Source organism: Bubalus kerabau, chromosome 1 (assembly GCF_029407905.1).
Source record: "Bubalus kerabau isolate K-KA32 ecotype Philippines breed swamp buffalo chromosome 1, PCC_UOA_SB_1v2, whole genome shotgun sequence".
Classification (NCBI taxonomy): domain Eukaryota; kingdom Metazoa; phylum Chordata; class Mammalia; order Artiodactyla; family Bovidae; genus Bubalus; species Bubalus kerabau.
In genome coordinates this window covers 219,478,913-219,499,704 of record NC_073624.1, presented here as the reverse complement: position 1 = coordinate 219,499,704, position 20,792 = coordinate 219,478,913, and the positions used below count along the sequence as shown (strand labels likewise).

Genomic DNA, 20,792 nt, shown 5'->3' with positions numbered 1-20,792 from the left:
CTACTCATGGGGTTTTTCAACCTGGGCTGCCAGTGTGTGGAAATCTCTGTACTACATTTCCACTTACTTGTCTTCAACCTCATCTCTTGTGAAAACCTCAGAGAATTCACAAATCCCTCCCATAACTACTTCCCCCCATTTGTGAAAAATCTCTTGTGTATCCCTACCACCAACAAAGATTTTACTTAGCTTGACTTTCTGAAGTTTGTATTACAGAGTTTATTTTCCAAATATGGACTCATAATACGAATACTGATTATAGTATTTCAAAATATACCTTCCTACCTCCACAGCAGTCTGGGTACTACTTGGTCCCCATTGGTCCAGCCAACACCAGCCCCATACTGAAGGTGAAGGCTGACAATTACTTAACCTTCATCATAAAATTTTGTATAATAGTGCATATATGCTATGCTGTGCTAAGTCACTTCAGTCGTGTCCGACTCTGTGTGACCCCATGGACAGCAGCCCACTAGGCTCCCCTGTCCCTGGGATTCTCCAGGCAAGAACACTGGAGTGGGTTGCCATTTCCTTCTCCAATGCAGGAGAGTGAAAAGTGAAAGTGAAGTCACTCAGTTGTGTCCGACCGTCAGCGACCCCATGGACTGCAGCCCACCAGGCTCCTCCGTCCATGGGATTTTCCAGGCAGAAGTACTGGAGTGGGGTGCCATTGCCTTCTCCGAATAATGCATATATATCTCCCACCAATGTTTCACAGAAATCAGACAATGAATTTAAAGCACTTAAGCATGGAGCATTATGGCACACTGTCACGCGTTAGTCGCTCAGTTGTGTCCGACTCTCTGTGACCCCACAGACTGTAGCCCTCTGGGCTCCTCTGTCCATGGGACTCTCCAGGCAAGAGTACTGGAGTGGGGTGCCGTCTCCTGGCACACTGTAGATATGCAATAAATGTTGATTATGTATAACCAGTATCTTTTAGGGATCTCTAGAGCTCTAGGCAAGTTAGGAGCTGAGATCATAGATTCAACTTTGCAGGAGCAGAAAACTGAGAATCAAATTAACTCTGGAATTCTTCTCTCATGACTAGGTTATGGGGAAGGGAGGTAGTAGAGGATTGTTGGCTCTGGTGACCCCTTTGTCCACTTGCAGGAAGCCCAGAAGAACGAGGTCTGATACAGTGGAAAGCTGGGGCCCATGCTGACAGTGAGATGTCTTCCAGCCTGAAAAGCTATGACTTTCCCATTGGGATGAGCATGGTAAAAAGAATTGCCTTTCTGAAATACATTCCTATCTGCCCGGTCTTCAAAGGATTTCCATCAAGGTCAAAAAACCAGCTTCCAGTTCCAGAAGATATCCCAGAAAACACAGAAACCGTGTACACCAAGGTCTGAAAAATTACTCCCAGCAAAGGTAGGACTGTGTGTTAGTCTATGGCTTTTGTGGGAGGGATGGAAAATCACAACATTCTTATGCTTTAACCAGAGAGACAACTACTCGAGTTTCCATTTTTGTGACATAACTGAATGTTTTCAATGGAAAGGCAGACTGGGTAAAAAGTCACTATATGTATGTGGAACTCTTTAGCCATTTTATAGTGACAGTGGAACTTCCCAACAAGTATGGGCCATTAGCCGTGTAGGAGGTTAAAAGTATGCTGAAATATTGATCCTTTCGGCCTCTGGGTATCTGAACTGATACTGGGTCACCTGGAGCCTGTGAGCCATAACCTGTAGCTATAGGCAACCTCATGCAGTATGATCAATTATATTTCATGACATGGAAAAAGTTGAGAAATGACTGACACAAGTATATTAAAAATTATCTCACGTAAGGCGCTCTGTCTCAATAGTTGTAATAAAACCTCTACAAAACAGAATGATTTCAGTTACCCTAAAACTATGCCATACAGGCCCTGATGTCTTAAGGTCTTAAAAAAAAAAGGTAGTTTTAATGTGCACATTGCCACAGACGGTCAAGTTCCAACAAGGTGAGAGCTTAGCTTAGATGACTCCATAATAGAAAGTTTTAGTAAGTGATTTATTAATTTGTACCAGGGGATGGTCTCAAGTGCTTGATGTGTATTAACTAAATACACTCCTGAGATAGATACTATTATTACTACCATTTTAACAAGGTGGAAACTAAGGCACAGAAAGTTTAAAGGACTTACCCACAATCAATAGACTCAAATTCAGGAAGTCTGGTTATTCTTTGCTCTTAATTATTAGGTTATTCAAGTTTGTAACCTCTAATTATATTGCATGATGATCATCTGACAGCATGTGGAAATGAACTCATCTGCCCACCCATCGAGGCTTAGGGAAATGGTCTCCAACACTTACATACTTGGCAGCTTGCTGTGTCACTTGTGGTGCTGAGCTAGTAGAGAACAGAGGGGGCTGGTGGTATTGTGGCTCCAAAAAGAACAATAGCCGAACAGGATCATCTACTTCAGAGTCTTAAAAAACCTACCTGTTTATTAGCTTAGTAAGGGAGTCATTAAAAAAACACCAGGCACAGGTACTGACATCAAAGGACCATAGGGAAAATGTGAACCAGAACTGACCAGATGGCATTCTTAATCTTGAGCCCTCCAAATTTAAGAATAGGGCCATGAAGCAGAATTGTATGTGGAACCAGGAAATTGCTAGCTGACCGACAGCCTATCCCAAATAAAGATTATAAATTAGTTTTTGAGAGTGAAAAAGGGGATCCAGGTGAATCCAAACAGCAAACCAGGCCAATCAGAGCAGCAATGGTTTGTGAAGGGCAGAAGCCAGTGGAGCTTATACTACAGTAAGGTCACCAACATACTGGCCAGCCAGAAAGTTTCTTAACATGGATATATACGATTGCCTTGACACTGCAGCCTGAGGTGACCAAGGCGGGCTATGGAGGGGGCTATGGGATTTATTTTACTGCTGTATTTTGGACAGATACTTATATATAACAACACATTTGACACTATGGAATCTAATAAAGCTTGCTCTCTCAGCAAATTTTGCCAACAGGGTTGTCCTGAGGGACTGGGCCCACACTAAAGTGAGTATCACCACTTGAGAGTCCGTATTTCAACACCAATAAACACAAACACCAGCAGCTCAGTTCTACTATTATTTATTTTTTTAAATATTTTTGAAAAAATATAATTTTTTTACAATATTTTCAACTTAAACACTATTCACACTGAACACGTATGGCAGCTTAACCTACCCAAATAAGAAGTTTAAGAAGCCAAAACTGTTCTAGCTTTGTTAAAAGAAAAGTTGTGCTGCAGACTATTGTAGTGATGGTTAACAAAGCAAGGAAAAGCACCACTCAAATCATATGTAACAATTTCTTTGTTCAACTGAATTATGGGTTGGTCAAATGTTAGATTTTACACAGGTAATAGCTAGGATGCAATGACTCCTTAGAAAAGGATGGAATTCTCAAATCACATACTTGCTTAGATGTAACACTAGGATAATTCAGTATTTTCTTACATGATAACACCCCATAAAAGCCAGGAGACTTAGGTTCACTACCTTGTAACCTCAGTAACTAAAGACATATTTAAATGTCTATACTGAACTATTTCAATTAACCAGCAAGCCTTCTTCAGAAAAAGGAGATTCTTTTTGATGGGAACAAATGCAAATTTAAGTCTGAACTGAGGAACTCACTTAACAATTAGAATTTAATTTAGATTTAGAGATCATTTAATTTGGTGCTTTGACACAACTTGACTGGTGCTTCTTTCCTTGCTGTCACTTCAAGCCATGGGGCCAATTCTATTCTCAGTAAATGTTTGACAGCTTTTTACTTAACAGTCTCAGCACTTTTATTAAGCATGCAAGACTAACAAAACTTTGGCAATGCATAAGTGTAACACAGTGACAAGAGAGAGCTTTTACAATTAAGTCTTCTAATACTGCCTTCACAGTGTGGAAATTGTGCTACATCCACCAAAAGAGGGCCCCGTCTACTCAAATATTTTAGTACTTCACCCCAGGAACAAACTCCTTTGCATTTGGATTCAGATTGCTCTTGACCTGGAAAATAAGTACATAAAAAAGCAAATTCATTAACAGATATCTCCAGATACTCAGAAGCATTCAACCCAGATCCACATGCAAAACCATCTTCCAAAAATAAGACAAAGGCAAGAATTCAGATGGTAAGGTCAAACTGAATTAAAACACATCTATAGCAGTAAAAGAAGGAACGAGATGTAACCTATGTATATTATATCAAATTTTATCAATTTCCTAAACAGAAGGTAGGAATTGAAATTAAATTTGCTTAAGTGTAACCGCAAACTCACTAACTGCACATCCACCAAAGGAATGTCTCAGAACACAGAATTCTATTTATTTAACTATGATAGTTGACTTTCTTTAAACAGTTTCAAACTATGCAAACATTAAACAAGTGTTGAAATGATGATTAAAGTGATTGGGGAATTGTTTATGGATTAATTTTACTTTATGATGCTCACTGAAAATATGGAGTTGTCTTTTCTACAATTGCTGTATTCTAATTCCCACAGGAAGCATGGTATATAACAGGAAAAGAAAACTACATGGGGAGTCAGAAGATCTAAGTTGGAATCCCAGCTCTGCTAACTAACTTCTTACGTAGGCCTGGATAAGTCACTCTCTGGGACTGTTTTTGTATCAGTTAGGGGAGGAATGGGCCAAAGCCTCTCAGAGCCTTAGAGGCTTGTACCACCATCATTGTGTATTTCTAAATCTTTACTTTCCTAAGTAGATATGTTAGCATACAGGGAATAGCTGGAAATTTTCCTCTACCACATCTTTGAATGCAAATTGATCAAGACAAAAAGAAACCAGGACAGATTCCAGGGCCTGAAATGTAGGGATGCTGGCAGGATTTTAGATTGGATCTGAGCCTTCAACATTACTTACTTCAAGACCAAAGCATATTAAACAACATTTTGGAGCAATAATTTAAGTTTCATAATTTAAACATAATCATTCTCATCTCTCAAGGGAAATTAATCTAAACTTTGGGCAGATACAAAATAACTAGGAGGAGTTAATCTCAAATAGACTGAATCAAACAAACCAGTTTCTAGACAGTGGGATGATACTGGGTCCAGGTAAAGTTATACATTATGCCCAGCAAAGAGCTTTTTTCCTCAGAGGAATCAGGATTATTTGTGGAGTGACTAATCCAGCCATAAGCAAGTATACCCCAACAGACTGTTCAGATCACATATCTGCCTAATTGGGTTACTGTCCTTTACTGCAACAAAAGCTATACCACAATGTACATTTCCGTGTTCTCTATACAGCCTTTTAGGAAAACAGTTTCCGAATGTCTGAAAGGGCAGGCTGGCAGTATCCTCTGGGAATGCTTATAAAAATTAGCATGTCTAGATGATTGATTCTATGGATGGGATGTTCCTGAGAAAATTTCTGTTTTTAATGCTTCATAGGTTATTATGATGTACAACCAGGTTAGGAAATCACTGCACAGTGAATAAAAGACAATTACAAAATGACTTCAGAGTCTAGGGGAATATTCCAGAGAACCATCTTGCAGAAGCAACTAGAGATTGTCCATATGGAAAGAAAATTTAACATTCTGGCTAAATTATCTTAATTTTAGCGAAAGGATCATCAGGTTTTACTTTAGTACTGATGCTTAGTTATCACAGTTCCTGAAAAAACTTTTTACTACAAATAAACCATCAGCAATGAGACACTGGGAATAACTAAAAATATAAATAGGTTTGTGTTCCTTTTCTGCCAAGAGTTTGTAAGTCTTTGTTAAATCATAATTCCAAACGGAGTTAGGGTAACTCAATGAAAATCCTGGGTTAGGAAAAAAAGTCTCCAGAATTTTACCTTTCAGAAAAAATCTGTAATTTCACCAAATATTTAAGACAGAGCAAAACCTCTCTGTCGAGCTACTTTTGCACAGGCAAATCACATGAACTACTTGTCCCTTTTGAATGACTGCTTTTAGACATTTACGTATCCTAGGGTATCGTAGTTGTCATAACTAAAAGTAGTGTCAAGAAATCTATTAGTCAGAAATCTATTAATCAGACTAGCTCCAGAGTGCTGCCAAAAGTCACTCCATATCTTAAGTGAGACCAGGAGGCCTCTGCTTCCATAGTAAGAAGCAGTAGAATTTCTGAAGGGAAAGAGACGTAGAACTCTTCTTAAACAGATGGATGCTGACTTTTCCACTTATGAGAAAGATCAACTAGGTTTTAAAAAGGAGAAAAAATAACTCTTTACCACAAGATCTTCCAGGGAAGAGCCATCACTGATAACAAGGTCATTAAACTGGTCTTGAATTTGGTCCATAGTTTGTGGGAGATCTCGAGCTGGAATAAACCACTCATGTTCCTCTTCTTCTTCCAGCATTTCTTGGAAACAGCGTTCAATAAATTCTTCTTCCCATAACTCCTCTTCTATCTGGATTTATAATAAAGGGTAATTTATAGCATACTTAGTAAGATGACATCACTAGGAAAGGCTTAAAGTATCTTGAACTAAACCATTAAAAATCACAATGTCATACCTTCCTTGTCTGTTTCTATGCTAAGGTAAAAAAAAAAAAACTTTTCCGTAAGACCTGGAAAGATCTATTTAGATTTTTGCTATGTCTTTACTTGTCATAGCAGAATATTCTTTCTTTCCACTAAAGATGGCAGGGAAGAAGTAACAAAGAAGTGTTCTTATGCAGGACTGGGTATCAGAATTACCTATGATACTTCCAAAACTATACAAACCCTAAACCCACCCAAAAATGACTGGAAAAATTATCTTTAGAGGGTCAGCAACTTAACTGTCACTGAAATAGAAGACCATACTGCTTAACCTTTTTTTTTTTTTTTAAATACTCTTGAATATATATAACTGCTGCTGCTAAGTCGCTTCAGTCGTGTCCGACTCTGTGCGACCCCATAGACAGCAGCCCACCAGGCTCCCCTGTCCCTGGGATTCTCCAGGCAAGAACACTGGAGTGGGTTGCCATTTCCTTCTCCAATGCATGAAAGGGAAAAGTGAAGTTGCTCAGTTGTGTCCGACTCTTCGCGACCCCATGGTCTGCAGCCTACCAGGCTCCTCCGTCCATGGGATTTTCCAGGCAAGAGTACTGGAGTGGGATGCCATTGTCTTCTCCTATATATATATATATATATATATATATATATATATATATATATATATATATATATATATATATATATATAATATATATAACTAGATATGGTCAAATCACGCTGGCTACCGATGGCCAAAGTCAGGATCAGGGAAAAACAAGACAAAAGATGAAAACAGGTACAAGAAATATGGGAATAAAGACATTTATCAATGTATGAGACTTCTCTACAACGTATGCGAGTTCTCTAAAGTAGAACAGTGGTGTCAGATTTGGGGGCTGGTCAGAACAAGAACCTTAGGTGAAAACCAGTACTTTGGTACTGGTGCCTGTCTACTCTGGATTCTCTTGACTTTCACCACAATAGGACAATCTGAGGTAGTGGTTTCCAAACCTTACTGCTCACAGGAACCACCTGAGACCATCAAAAAAAAAAAAAATAAGTTTATTAGGTCCCACCCTAAACTCTTCTGAATCAGAATTTTTGGGGTCAGACACTGAAAAAAGCTCCCAAGGTTATTTCAATTGAGCAGTTAAACCTGGTAGTGATCAACATCCAAATAAAACAGGAGTGGTGCCACATACATCCATGTATTTCATATATAAGGGACCAGGTGAAAAACACATTTCAGGGACAAGTACAATTATATTATTTGACGGATGTCATAGACTACAATAAAAAAGAATGTTTATACACAAAACTAACTTGTCTGTTGAACTCCTCTTCATTTTCCATCCACATGTACTCTGCAAATGGATTGTCATCTTCATGAGAATGACCGTTAATTATCACATCTTCATTGATGATGCTTGGGCTAGTACTGCTGCGACTTGGATCTTTCATGGTTGGCGTCAGATGTAGTTTTTAACCTTAAAACAACAATACAGTTAATTTAGCCAGTCATTCTTTCAGTTCTTAGTGAGCATCTATTATTACCAACCATCATGGTTAGGTATGAGATGCATATTAATACATTAATGCACATGATAAACCAAGCATTTAGAAAGCTTCATTTTTCTCCTAAACGATTTTAATGTCTAAGGAATAACTGAGAATAGCCTAGATTCTAATAACAGTAAACAAAGGCAAACAATTATTTAAATTGAATCCCCAAACCATCTAATTTTTTAAAAATAGAATATTCTGTGTTTCATAAAACAACCATGGCTTGGAAAATTGATATTAAAAAACTCAGGGACTGGAAGTGAAAACTAACAAACTTTTAATATATTGTAAGCTAAAAGTTTGAAGCATTAAAGTTCCAGATTCTACAGTAGTCTGTCTGTGTGTGTACACCCAGTTGATAAGTTGTGTCCGATTCTTTGCGATCCCATGGACTGTAGCCCACCAGGCTCCTCTGTCCATGGAATTTCCCAGGAAAGTATACTGGAAAGGGTTGCTATTTCCTACTCCAAGGGATCTTCCCAACCCAGAGATTGACCCCATGTCTCTTGCATCTCCAAAAGTGGCAGGCAGATTCTTTGTGACTGCACAAGTTGGGACGCCCCTACAATAGTCTACCAATTCATTAACTCTGAAATTGCTAAAAAATGTGTTTACGTAAAGCAAGAGAGACTTGTACGTAAATCCAAACATTAGTGTGATTTATGCCAAAGGAAGGCAACAGCATACCTAATATGAAGATGAGTTTTAAAAATGTCTTCTTACTCCAAAGTTGTCATAATCAAACTAAACACAAAACCCAAAATATACTAGAAATAGTTTTCCTTCTTTGGGTAAGGTTCAGGGACAGACTTGCTCTGTGTATGTTGCCTGGCCCTTTAAACTCATTTTATGAACTTAATTTTAACTTAACTTAATTTTATGAACTTAACAGGACATAAGTACTAAAAAACAGCTTTTCATATAATATGAATGTAAGTCTCTAAGCAGTGGGGGTGGGTGGGCCCAATTCTGATGCACATATGCATTTCCCCCAATACTGAATACTAATGACAATAGCATCATGGCACTAACATTTTTCATTGTTAGGAAGTCCTGAATTAAGAATTACTGAGAGGGCTTCCCTGGTGGCTCAGTGGTTAAGAATCTGCCTGCCAATGCAGGAGACACAGGTTCGATCCCTGATCTGGGAAGATCCTGCATGTCGCAGAGCAATTAACCCTGTGCGCCACAACTACTGAGCACGTGCTCTGTAACAAGAGAAACCACAGCAATGAGAAGCTGGCACACTGCAACCAGACAGCAGCCCCCGCTTGGTGCAACTAGAGAAGAGCCTGCCAGCAATGAAGACCCAGCACAGTCAAATATAAATCAATAAATAAAATTAAAAAAAGAATTACTGAGAATTCTGCCTTCCTTAGTGGTGTATGTGTATGAAAGAAAAGGCAGAGACAGACTGAGATTTATGTGCTAGGGTGTGGGGTAGAGGGCTTCCCAGGTGGCTCAGCGGTAACCACTCCACCGGCCAATGCGGGAGCTGCGGGTTTGAATTCTGAGTTGAGAAGATCCCCTGGAAGAGGAAATGGCAACCGCTCCAGTATTCTTGCCAGAGTTGTTCCAGGAACAGAGGAGCCTGGCAGGCTACAGTCCATGAGGTCGCAATCGGAACACTACTGAACAGACGCACAGTATGGGGTAGAAAGAAAGCATGACCGGCTAGGAAACTGAAGCACTGTGAAAACAGGCACAACAGAAAACAGATGCTAGATGTCCTTGGTATTTTTATTTATCATTAATTTTGGGTTAAATAAACCCTCTTACTTTGATAACAAGTTCTGACTAAACAGCAATCAGTTCCTCTAAAGTAAATTACTTATATATCAGGCTACCAAATATTTATATGCTCATTTTTAAACAAACTACACTTTAGAGTAGACTCAAATATTATGAAAAGAAGGAGGTCAATTCTGCTTTGCAACTTCATGGAACTTTGTTTACTCTGCACACGAACCGATCATTAAACGATGTTCAAACACATCTCAATTTACAACAGTTTTTCATTATTTTCCCAACACGTATCCTATCCCAACTCATGCCCATTACATCCTACCTTTCAGAAGACCACAGTATTAATAAATGACTTATATTTTTAGTTAAAAATAGCACATAAAAATGTTTAGCAGATTATAGGACATTCAATATTCAAGTAGAACTGAACAGTTAAGTAGCAATTATGTGTGAGACCTGTACTAGAAATACCACTAACTTGTTTTTGAATATGATTCAAGTGACTATAATAGTGTGCGTGTGTGTGTATATATATATATAAATAAAAAGTTTTTTAAAGAAAAGTGTTTTCCATACATTTCATGAGCATAAGTTTATGTAAACAATGAAAATCTGCATCGGCAAATTCTATAGTCTGGGAATCTCAAGGAACCCCTCCCTCCTTGTTTGATGCCAACCAGTAACAAAATATAAATAGTGCTTAGCAAAAAGGGCCCAAGCCCTGCATTTGACATGTCTCTAGGTCAGCTTTTTGCCCATTATCACCTCATCAAACAACCTGTGCTTTGGTACAGATCCCACTGAAAGCATATTAAGGACAGTAAATAAAATTTCATTGTCAAGCAGTATTTGGGAAACAAATCCTAACTGTAACCAGTAAAATCAACTGGAGCCCAGGCACTAATCTTGCATCTTAAGATAGCTGAGGAAGGAACAACTGCTGACCAGATTTCTGCTATAACCAGTCAAGTGAAAAGCCAGAGGGGTGAGGATCGTTTACTTTCAGAACATTGACAGACCTACAATTACTGAGTGTAAGGTGTTTTAATACAAGGTATTGTTACCAGATTTTAAATTTTCTTCTATCACCTGTTGATTCTTCTTAGACCAAACACTTTATATTATGTCCTGTGTATGTTTTGGGGCTTCCCTGGTGGCTCAGATGGTAAAGAATCCACCTGCAATGCAGGAGTCCTGGGTTTGATCCCTGGTCGGGAAGATCTCCTGGAAAAGGGAATGGCTACCCACTCCAATACTCTTGCCTGGAGAATTCCAAGGACAGAGGAGCTTGGTGGCCTACAGTCCATGGGGTTGCAAAGAGTCGGACATGACTGAATGATTAACACACACGTGTTTTGCTGTCTTAAAAAAATTGAGTATATAGTTCAAATACCGTAAAATTTATTATTTTAAATTGGGCATTTGTCAAAAACAGTTAAAGGCAAATATAGTAGCCAGTGCCAGCAACGAGTAACAGTTGGGGCAAAAAGGAAAGGAAGAAAGGCTGGTGAAGGAGATGCTTTGGGAATAAAGGCTTTGAAAAGCTCCTACATATTCTGGGAAACCTAAGAGGCCACAGGCATGCCCAGTGCTGGCAGCACACTCAGAAAAGACCTGACAAGATTATTCAAGCTTCAGGCTCTGCACATAAAAAGGTTAAGAAAGAGCTGTAAAGTGCTGAAGTGTTAAAGGTGTGCCTCAGCATACAGCAGCAGGTTTGAGTGGGGAAAGAATCAGTAAACTTGGTAAATCAATGAAGATTATTTAGTCTGAAAAACATAAAAAATAATGGAAGATTTAAAAATGAACAGACCTCAGAGATCAGTAGGATACCATTACATGTACCAATATATGCATAATGGGAGACCCAGAAGAAGAGAAAGAGACAAGACTAATGGCCCCTAACTCCTCCAACTTGATGAAACCTATCAAGCAGCTCAAGGAATTCCCAAGTAGAATAAACCCAAAGCAATCCACATGGACCCACATTGTAATCAAGTTATTGAAAGTCAAAGACCAAAAGAGCATCTTCAAAACAACAAGATTAATAGATGATTTCACATCAGAAACTAGAAGCCAGAAAACAGGACAACACATATGAAGGGATAAAAGGGGAGGGGAGGGAAACTAAGACATTCCCAGATAAGAAAAAAAGTGAGAGTTCATTACCAATATACCTGTCTTATAGGAAGAGCTAACTGACTCCTTCACATCGAAATAAAAAGAATACCAGCATTAACTTGAATTCACTGGAAGAAATAAACAATGGTAATTACACCGTAAATACAAAAGTCACTAATAGATTTCTTGCTTTATAACTCCTCTTTTTCTCTACAGCAAACTAAAGAAGCATTAGTCCACACGAGTTACAAACTAAGGTGTTATTTGTAATGTCCAGGTAACCACTAGGAAAAACCACCAAAAAATATATAGTGTAAGGTGTACTGCTGAGATGTATCATCATCTTATTCAGAGGCAGTCCAAAAGCAGCAGCTTCAAGTCAGTGAGCTCAAATCTATATATATTAGTCTCTTGTGGCTTAGAACAAAACCAAGAAAAACTTAAACAGGAACTCCTGAAAACAAAACAGAAGCACCTAATTTGCTTCAGTGATGTTTGAGGACACAATGTATGTAATGACTTGACAAATACAGTTAAAAAAAAAAAATCTGAGAAGTAAACCATAACAATCTGTTGCTGTCTTGTCTTTGTTCATGATTTAATGGAAACCACTTAAAAATGGGCAGAAATGAACAGAGAAAACCCAAAATCCCCTTGCCCCAATTTTTAATGTTCATATTTGCTTCAAAGAACATTTATGGCTTCAAAAAACATGTTTTTATTATTTAAAATCCTAAAATTATCACAAAATGTAATTCAAAATTTTTAATCTTTAGCCTTAATCTCATAAAAGGATTTCTAAAACAACACAGTAATACTAATTCAGAACAAGCAATATTAAATTACTAATACTAAAAATCTAGTAGTTGTAAGAATACATCTAATAAGATTTTCCTAAACAAAAATCACAAAATGGTAAAACAATTTATCAAAGTAATCATTTGAAAAATTCTGGATAATTGGTCTTTGCATATAGTTAGGAAATTTTGTTGGAAAAGGAAGCATTAAAGTAAAAAATAACTGTTTATGTACAAAGTAGGCCCTACTTAAACAGGTCTTAAGGAAGTTTTTTCCTTTCCATCTTCAATTTTACCCAGAGGTAGTCAATTTTAACAGCTTAGTATATGTCCTTTCATATTTTTTTGCTTATAGAGACACACATAAAGAATTTATGTATTTTAATAGAATCATGCTAAACTAAATATATCACATGAAAGATCCTTACTAGTCAATGTACACAAGTATACTTAATTTTTTAAATGGATACAGCAGCAATTATTCAACCATTTCTTCTCTGATGCACATTTACATTTTCAGTTTTTTCAATACAAATAATCCTGCTTTGATCACCCTTGTACACATATCCTTTTCTAGTTGTGTTTTCTGTAGGATACATTCTGATAAGTGAGAATAACTGGGTCAAAGGCCATGTACATTTAAAAGACAGATTATATGCCAAAAATATTATGGTAATGTACATTCCTATAATAAGCTGGGTGCTCCCGTTTCTCTGCATCCTCAACAGCTCTCTATATAATCAATATAGCATTTTACTTTTGCAAACAGGTGGGCATAGAAGACTCTCACTGTTTTCCTCTATAGCTGCCAGGATATGTTCATCTTGTTTAGGAAGTCTTTCCCTATCTTGAGGTTTTATTTCCTTTATTTTCTCTCAGTATTTTTATAGTTTCTCTTTTATACTGAAACCTTAAAAAAAAAAAAAAAAACCACCAAAACCCAACTATTTCTACTATTTTTTTTAATATATTTTTGCATATTTATTTAGCTTACTGGGCCTTCCTTAGTCATGGCACATGGGATCTTTAGTTGTAGCATGTGGAACCTATTTCCCTGGGATTGAACCCAGGCCCCATGCACTGGGAGCATGGAGTCTTAGACACTGGACCACCAGGGAAGTCCTCTAAATCTTTAACTCATGTGAGCATTACTTTGAGTATGATGTAAAAGATCTATATTCATCATTATTGAAATGAAAGCTTGTTCCTCAGGTTTATCATGATCAAACTCCTACTATACTGTTTCCTTGCTCTATGATGGTATATTGTATACTGTTTTATCCCCAACTTTTATTTTTTAAGAATTTTAAACTTACAAAAAAGTCATAATAATAGTATCATGAACACTTGTACCTTTCATCTAGATTAATCAACTATTAGCTTTTTGCCACAGTTGTTTTCTGTATACAATTTTTTTTGGCTTAACCATCTGCTATGTTGCAGGCCTTTCATCATGACCTTTCATCTTCAAATATTTCAGCACAGTATCATACTGTTTTGAATAGAGCAGCCTTTCAGTAAGTTTGAATACCTAGTACCACAAATCCCTTAGCAACTTTCTTGGGGAAGAGGGGAATCTTGCACTTTCATCTTTGTATCAATTTTAGAATTTAGAGTCTGATGGGAATTTTACTAAAAATTTGCAGTTTAATCAGGATCATGTTTTTATGTTAACCCCTCTGGCCAGGAAGATGGCATATCCATTTACTTGAAACTATTTTAATTCCTTAAAGCATAAATGAATCAGAACTTTTTACCAATAGTGGTAACTATTTATAGTCTTCCCACTAAAAGTGTTAGATAACATATTCCTAAAGAAACACTCAAAAGTGCTGAAAAGTAAGTAAAGTGGGAATTCAAAGAACAAAGTGGAACTTTTAAACACTGAGGCTGCCTCTGCACTGAGGGCTTCTTTCTGCCCATTAGGCTTCTTTGAACTGACCTTGGATGCTTCGAGGGGCAAAAGGCATATAGGAAAGATGGAACAGGAGATCCTCCCGCTCTAAGCTGGGACCCCAAAGGGCTATATACTCAGGTTAAGGTTGAACCAAAAATGACTCCCACTCCCCACCAAGCAAATCAAAAGGAAACGGTGGAAGGGAACTCAGACACTGTGACTATGGCTGGACCTCTTATGGATAGGAGGAATAAATTCTCATCACCTGGGAGGTCCAGAACATCTCAAGTCATGAACTGAGTATAAAGTGGCCCTTGACTGGCAGTGTCCCTAGTGCCAGAGCCTGGCAAAAGCAAATATAAAATTCCTTGAGAGGAAGGCATCTTCATTCGAGGCCTTCAGTGAAGTCACTCAGTCGTATCCGACTCTTTGCAACCCCATGGACTGTAGCCTACCAGGCTCCTCTGTCCATGGGATTTTCCAGGCAATAGTACTGGAATGGATTGCCATTTCCTTCTCCAGGCGATCTTCCCAATCCAGGGCTTGAACCCGGGTCTTCCACATTGTAGACAGACGTTTTACCGTCTGAGCCACCAGGGAAGTCCAAGAACCTCAAAAAATTAATCTTTAAGGCCAATGAAGAGTTCAAAATGAAAGATAACCAAATTCAAAAGGCAAAAAAAAAAAAAAAAAAAAAAAAAAGATACAAGCAGCAAGAAGCAATGCAATTAACAGAAAGCATAATCAAAACTCATGTAGTATGTTGCCACTCATGTGGCAAAATGATCATTACCTATCAAGCTTGAAAATATATTCAGAAAACAGCTAAATATAAAAAGTGCACACAGTAGATTTGGAAAACAGCCAAATGATGATATATAAAAATCACAACATAAACAAAAATATAATGGGTTTGGCAGCAGACTAGATCTATACAATAGAACTGAAGATAAAAGAAAGTATCCAGAAAACAGCAAAAAGATAAAAAATACAAGAGGATTCAAACAATATAGATGCAGAGTGACAAGTATCAAGTTCCAAAAGAAAATAACTGCAAACTCAGACTGTGAGAACGCTACATAAAATATAGTTTTCAAAAAAATGAACTAGGAATTTTTCCATCCTTATATTCAGGAATCATTTGAATAACAAGAATTATGGGATCCCCAAAGACAAATGAATCTAAATTATAAGGGCTTGGTATTATTAACAACCTTTAATTTTCTCGTTTTGATAGGTCTATTCAGGTTTTCTGCATGTATGGACGTGAGAGTTGGACATAAAGAAGGCTGAATGCTGAAGAATCGATGATTTCAATCTGTGGTGTTGCAGGAGACTCTTGCAAGTCCCTTGGTTCAAGCCATTCAATCCTAAACGGAATAAACCCTGAATATTCATTGGAAGGGCTGAAGCTGAAGTTTGAATACTTTGGCCATCTGATGCGAAGAGCTGACTCATTGGAAAAGACCCTCATGCTGGAAAAGGCTGAAGGCAAAAGGAAAAGGGGGTAACAGAGGATGAGATGGTGAGATAGCATCACTGACTCAATGGACATGGATTTCAGCAAACTCCAGAAGAGAATGAAGGACATGGAAGCCTGGAGTGCTGCAGTCCATGGGTCGCAAAAAGCTAGACATGACTTAGCAACTGAATAACAAACCTCTCTGGCTAACTACAGTAATTTTTATTTCACTAAAATCTCATTTCTCCAGAACTTCAATTTTGTTACAACAGAAACTAACAGAAACTAATTTCTCCTATTTCATAGCTAATTTGACTATATCCCTCTTTTCCTTGATAAGGCTGACACGGGATTTATCATAAGGAAAAAAAACTCCAGCTTTACAATTTGCAGAACACAGTGAGTGTGATAAACTCTTCATATAGGTAAAAGAGGGGTGTGTGTGTGTTCACAATTTGCAAATGCATAGAATCTCTGGAAAGGTAGAAAAGAAACAGAAGCAAATCATATCTGATAAGGAAATTTTATTTAGAATAAAGACCTATTACAACTCAACAATAAAAGACCAACCAACCAATTTAAAAATGGGCAAAACATCTGGAAAGTTCTCCAAAGGCCAAAAAACACATGAAAAGATGCTCAACATCCTTAACCATCTGGAAAATGCAAATCAAAACCATGAGATAATACTTTATATTAGTGAAAATATGAAAAAATTGGAACCCTCATTCGCTGCCAATGGGAAATTTAAAATGGAAAACCGTCTGGTAGCTCCCCAAAAGATTAAACATGGAATTACCATATAACCCAGCAATTCCACTCCTGGGTATATTCCCAAGAGAAATGAAAATATGTATCTACATAAAAACTTACACAGGCAAAATGTTCATAGCAGCAGAGATACAACCCAAAGGTCCACCAGCTGATAGATGGATGAATACTGAAAACATCATGCTAAATCAAAGAAGTCAGTCACAAAGGAATACATATTGTATGACAGATCATGGGCATAAGATTTCTTTTTGAGGTAATGAAAATGTCCTCATTTGATGGAAGTACAACTCTGGTAACATACTAAAGACTACTATATACTTTAAATAGGTGAACTGCATGGTATGCGAACTATAGCTCAGTAAGAGCTGCTAAAAAAGAAAGAAATTTCACCAGATTTTGGTTAGGTTAAGAGCAGTTTTTTCCTGATATCTGGCACTTTAAATCTACAAACTCTTTTCCTCAGCTATTTTTGGCCATTTATTGGTTTCCAGCAGTGTCCGTACATTTATAGTCGCTACAAAATTTTAAAATATGAAAATCTTTTAAGTTTTAGAAAGTTTCCCCCTTTTTCATCTCTTAAGAACTGTCATTAACTACTTCATGATGTATGTAAATAAAATCATTACACTATATACCTTAAACGTATACAGTGCTATATTTCAATTATATCTCAATAAAACTGGAATAAAAAATAAAAACATTAACTCTTAAAAAAAATTCTCATTAAAATTCAAACAGAATTCTCTCTCTGCTTCTTTCATTAAACTGACTCCACAAGGAATTTCCTGGTGGTCCAATGGTTACAACTCTGGGCTTCCACTGCCAGGAATCAGGGATCAATCCCTGGTGGCGGAACTAAGATCCCACAAGCCGAGTGGTGCCGCCAGAACCCCCACAAAAAATCAAAAAGAAACTGACTCCACAGACTTACCACCTTTTTTTATTCCACTGGACTCTACTTTGAACTACTGTAGGCTCTTTAAAGTTATTTGTTGTTTAAACACACATATATTGTATACATATGTATTTTAGTTAGTGAGAGAAGATATAGAAATTTCTGCAACAGCTTCTATATTTAATTCAGAGGTCTGAGCAGGACTGAATTTTTTGTTTAATGTTTGGCAGTATAAAATAATGATTAAAAGCATGGGCTCTGGAACCAGGCTGCCTTTCTAGATATGTGACAGTGGGCAGGTTATTTCATCTGTTTCAGGTTCCCTATTTGTAAAATGGATAATAATAAGAGTACCTAGGCAAACAACCTAGCAGATAACAGTATTACTAAACATGTAGAACAATTAAGATTGCTAGGGCAAGCTATAAGATAAAAACAACAGGCCCAACCACTTGTAGGAGTGAAACAATGTCACAGAAAAATCCCAAAGACTATAACCCTGATCTCAATTATAGTGTAACTACATTATGAGGTAAGAACAAGGATGGTACAACACCGCTGAAAAAAGCTCGAAGTGCATCAGAAATACCATCCTTATTTATAAAAACTGATACATAAAAGAAGCAGAGTCAGTTCAAATAAATTCACACTATCCAACCTGGTAGCCACCAGATACTTGTTGCTATTTAAATTTAAATTAATTTTAAGGCAAAAGAAGAGGGTGGCAGAGGATGAGATGGTTGGATGGCATCACAGATTCAATGGACATGAACCTGGGCAAACTCCAGGAGATGGTAAAGGACAGGGAGGTCAGGGGTGCTGCAGTCAGTCCATGCGATCAAAGAGTCAGACACAACTTAGTGACTGAACAATTTTAATTTCATACAATCAAAATTTTAGTTCTTCAGTTGCACTTGCTACATTGCAAGTGCTCAACAGACATGTGCTTAGTAGCTATCTTATTGGACAGCACCACTATGAACAATGAGGAAATTAAGAAAAGAGACTGAGTTACTGATAGTGAATCTCAGGCTGTATCATACGTGAAATCTTAATGTATCTGTGCAACAGGGTGATCCAGATCACCAAGACAACTTGGATAACTTTCACTTTGGATTGGGTTCAAATCCCAGATATGCCATTAACCACCAGAGGACTCTGAATATGTTACTAAATCACAGGCAGCATGCTACAGAGGTTAAGAGCACATAATCTCTGCTTGGATTTGAATTCCAGCTCTTATTAGTTGTGTAACATTGGGCAAGTTACTCCACATCTCTCTTTCATTTATAATCTTCACTTTACAGTAGTACTTGCTGCCTAAAGACACTGAAGAGTAAATACTTGCAAAAGTACTTTGAACGATGCCTTGCATTACTAAAGGCTATAGAAGTGTGTGCCTAATAAAAGAATCTCTCAAGTTTCTACTGCTTTCAAAACGGGCAGGACAAGCTTCTCTTCCTGCTTATTTCACAAGTTAAAATAAATATGAAAATCACCTTCCATCCCATAAAGAAACAGACAAGCAGGCTACACTTTTGGGAGAGTTACCTTTTTTTTTTTGTCAAAGACACCTACTTGTTAGAAAAAATTAAGTTCTGAACAAGTTCACAATTAACAAGTGGTATAAACAGCGTAATTTGCTCAAAATATCCTCTCACAGACCGGAACAGAAACACAAAACAGCAAACACTAGGAATCTCATTAAAACCCTTAGAGAATTTATTTGCATACAAAACCTGCAGCCCATGAAATTTCAAAGGCTATTTAAAGAAAACTCAAACCAACACCTGACCAACTGCTAAAACGCAAACTGTGAAAAATCATACCACCAGGTTAATTAGACAAGATTAGCCAGCACATGCAAAATGGGAATTTGTCTTCTGCTGAAATGTCAAAAGCTGTCAGCTGTTAGACCTTCTCCCACGGCACACTGGATGCCAAATTCTTTCTAGAGTTTGTGGTTTCTGTGAGATGATGGCGTTGCAAATTCAGGGAAAACAAAACAACAAAAGCAGCAGAAAAGGTCCCTTTTTGCAGTTACAGAAAATATCAATGCTGGCTGCTTCAACAAATGTTTTGAAACAAGTAACTTGAACACAAGCTATATATTTTTGATGGTGCGAGAGAATAAGCATAGTACAGAGAAACTAAAAAGTAAAAGAACCAAAATTGAAAAACATGAATTGGCTGAGCCCTTAAAAGTTCAACTAGTTCAAAACAGTCCTGGAGTAGGAGTTGCCAGTACTCCAAAGGACCTCTTAACCCGAGCACGGAATACAATGTAACTAAAATTAAGGGGTAGGGGATGTCAAAGAAACTGGAGAAAACAGATCAGAAAGGTACAGGCTCGCGGACGGTTACAAAACGCTCTACTAGTACGCAAGGCAACCCGCCAGTCCCTCCGCCCCTCTCTCTTCCCCCACCCAAGCCTCAGGAGGAGCGCGCAAGCGCAGCAAGTAGCGGCAGCGCGTGGCGACGCGCAGGCGTAAAGTGGGGAGAAACAATGAGCTTTGTTGCCGAGGCGGCAGCGGGGAGCAGGGGAAAAGGGTACCGGAGGGGGGGGGGGTGAAGGGACTGGGGTGGGGGTGGGGGCTCGCGAGAAAGTGCTATCCCGGCAACCATCGCGCGCCACCGAGGACCCGGATAGAGAGCTGCGGGATCCAAATCATAAATAATAATGACAATGAGAAAAAAAAGAGACGGCCATTTCTCAAAGAAAGAGACTAAGTCGGTCCAAGATCATCTCTCAGACTCAACTGGAAGAGGCAAGGAACAACGGGGGCCATACGGGCTTGGGGGCCAACGACCCAGGGGACCCTCTAGGCCCCTCAGCCGTCGCCGAGGTGCTGTCCCTCGACCGCCGGGGCCGCCGCACCCTTCTCGCCGCTCCGCCCGAGGGAACCCCTCACCCAGTGCACGGCAGCGGGGACGGCAGCCAACGAATCCGGTCGGCCTCCGCGGATCTCCACAAGCAGCGCCGCTCCCCCGCTCGACGCGCGCTTCGCCCGCAGCCTCCCTTCTCCAGTCCAAACAAACACCCCAGCCCGGAAGTGACTTCACTTCCG

The 20,792-nt window shown here is 38.4% G+C and overlaps 2 protein-coding genes across 6 annotated transcripts in view; one reads left to right on the top strand and one right to left on the bottom strand.

Annotated features, from left to right (window-relative positions):
- Window positions 1-4,556, top strand: part of SLC23A1 (solute carrier family 23 member 1) — a 16,640-nt gene extending 12,084 nt beyond the window's left edge. For all 5 annotated transcript variants that reach the window (XM_055555124.1, XM_055555146.1, XM_055555141.1 and 2 more), the window contains 2 exons: window positions 1,114-1,374; window positions 4,496-4,556. In XM_055555124.1, coding sequence (XP_055411099.1) covers window positions 1,114-1,355 — 242 coding nt within the window. In that variant the 3' untranslated portion in view covers window positions 1,356-1,374; window positions 4,496-4,556. The remainder of the gene's footprint in view (window positions 1-1,113; window positions 1,375-4,495) is intronic.
- On the bottom strand, window positions 3,066-20,792 carry PAIP2 (poly(A) binding protein interacting protein 2). Its single transcript, XM_055555189.1, has 4 exons — window positions 20,637-20,792; window positions 7,793-7,956; window positions 6,219-6,398; window positions 3,066-3,998 (listed from the first exon to the last, which is right to left on the bottom strand). The coding sequence occupies exons 2-4, from the start codon at window positions 7,928-7,930 to the stop codon at window positions 3,942-3,944; spliced, it is 375 nt and encodes a 124-aa protein (XP_055411164.1). The 5' UTR covers window positions 7,931-7,956; window positions 20,637-20,792; the 3' UTR covers window positions 3,066-3,941.

Bases quoted from the DNA above. Each gene is read 5' to 3' on its own strand.
- PAIP2 (XM_055555189.1), bottom strand. From the start codon at position 7,930: ATGAAAGATCCAAGTCGCAGCAGTACTAGCCCAAGCATCATCAATGAA. The intron at 6,399-7,792 runs GTTAGTTTTGTG...TTATAAATCCAG, and splicing joins AAGAGGAGTTCAACAGACAA to ATAGAAGAGGAGTTATGGGA. The intron at 3,999-6,218 runs GTAAAGAGTTAT...CTTATTTTCCAG, and splicing joins CTTCCCTGGAAGATCTTGTG to GTCAAGAGCAATCTGAATCC.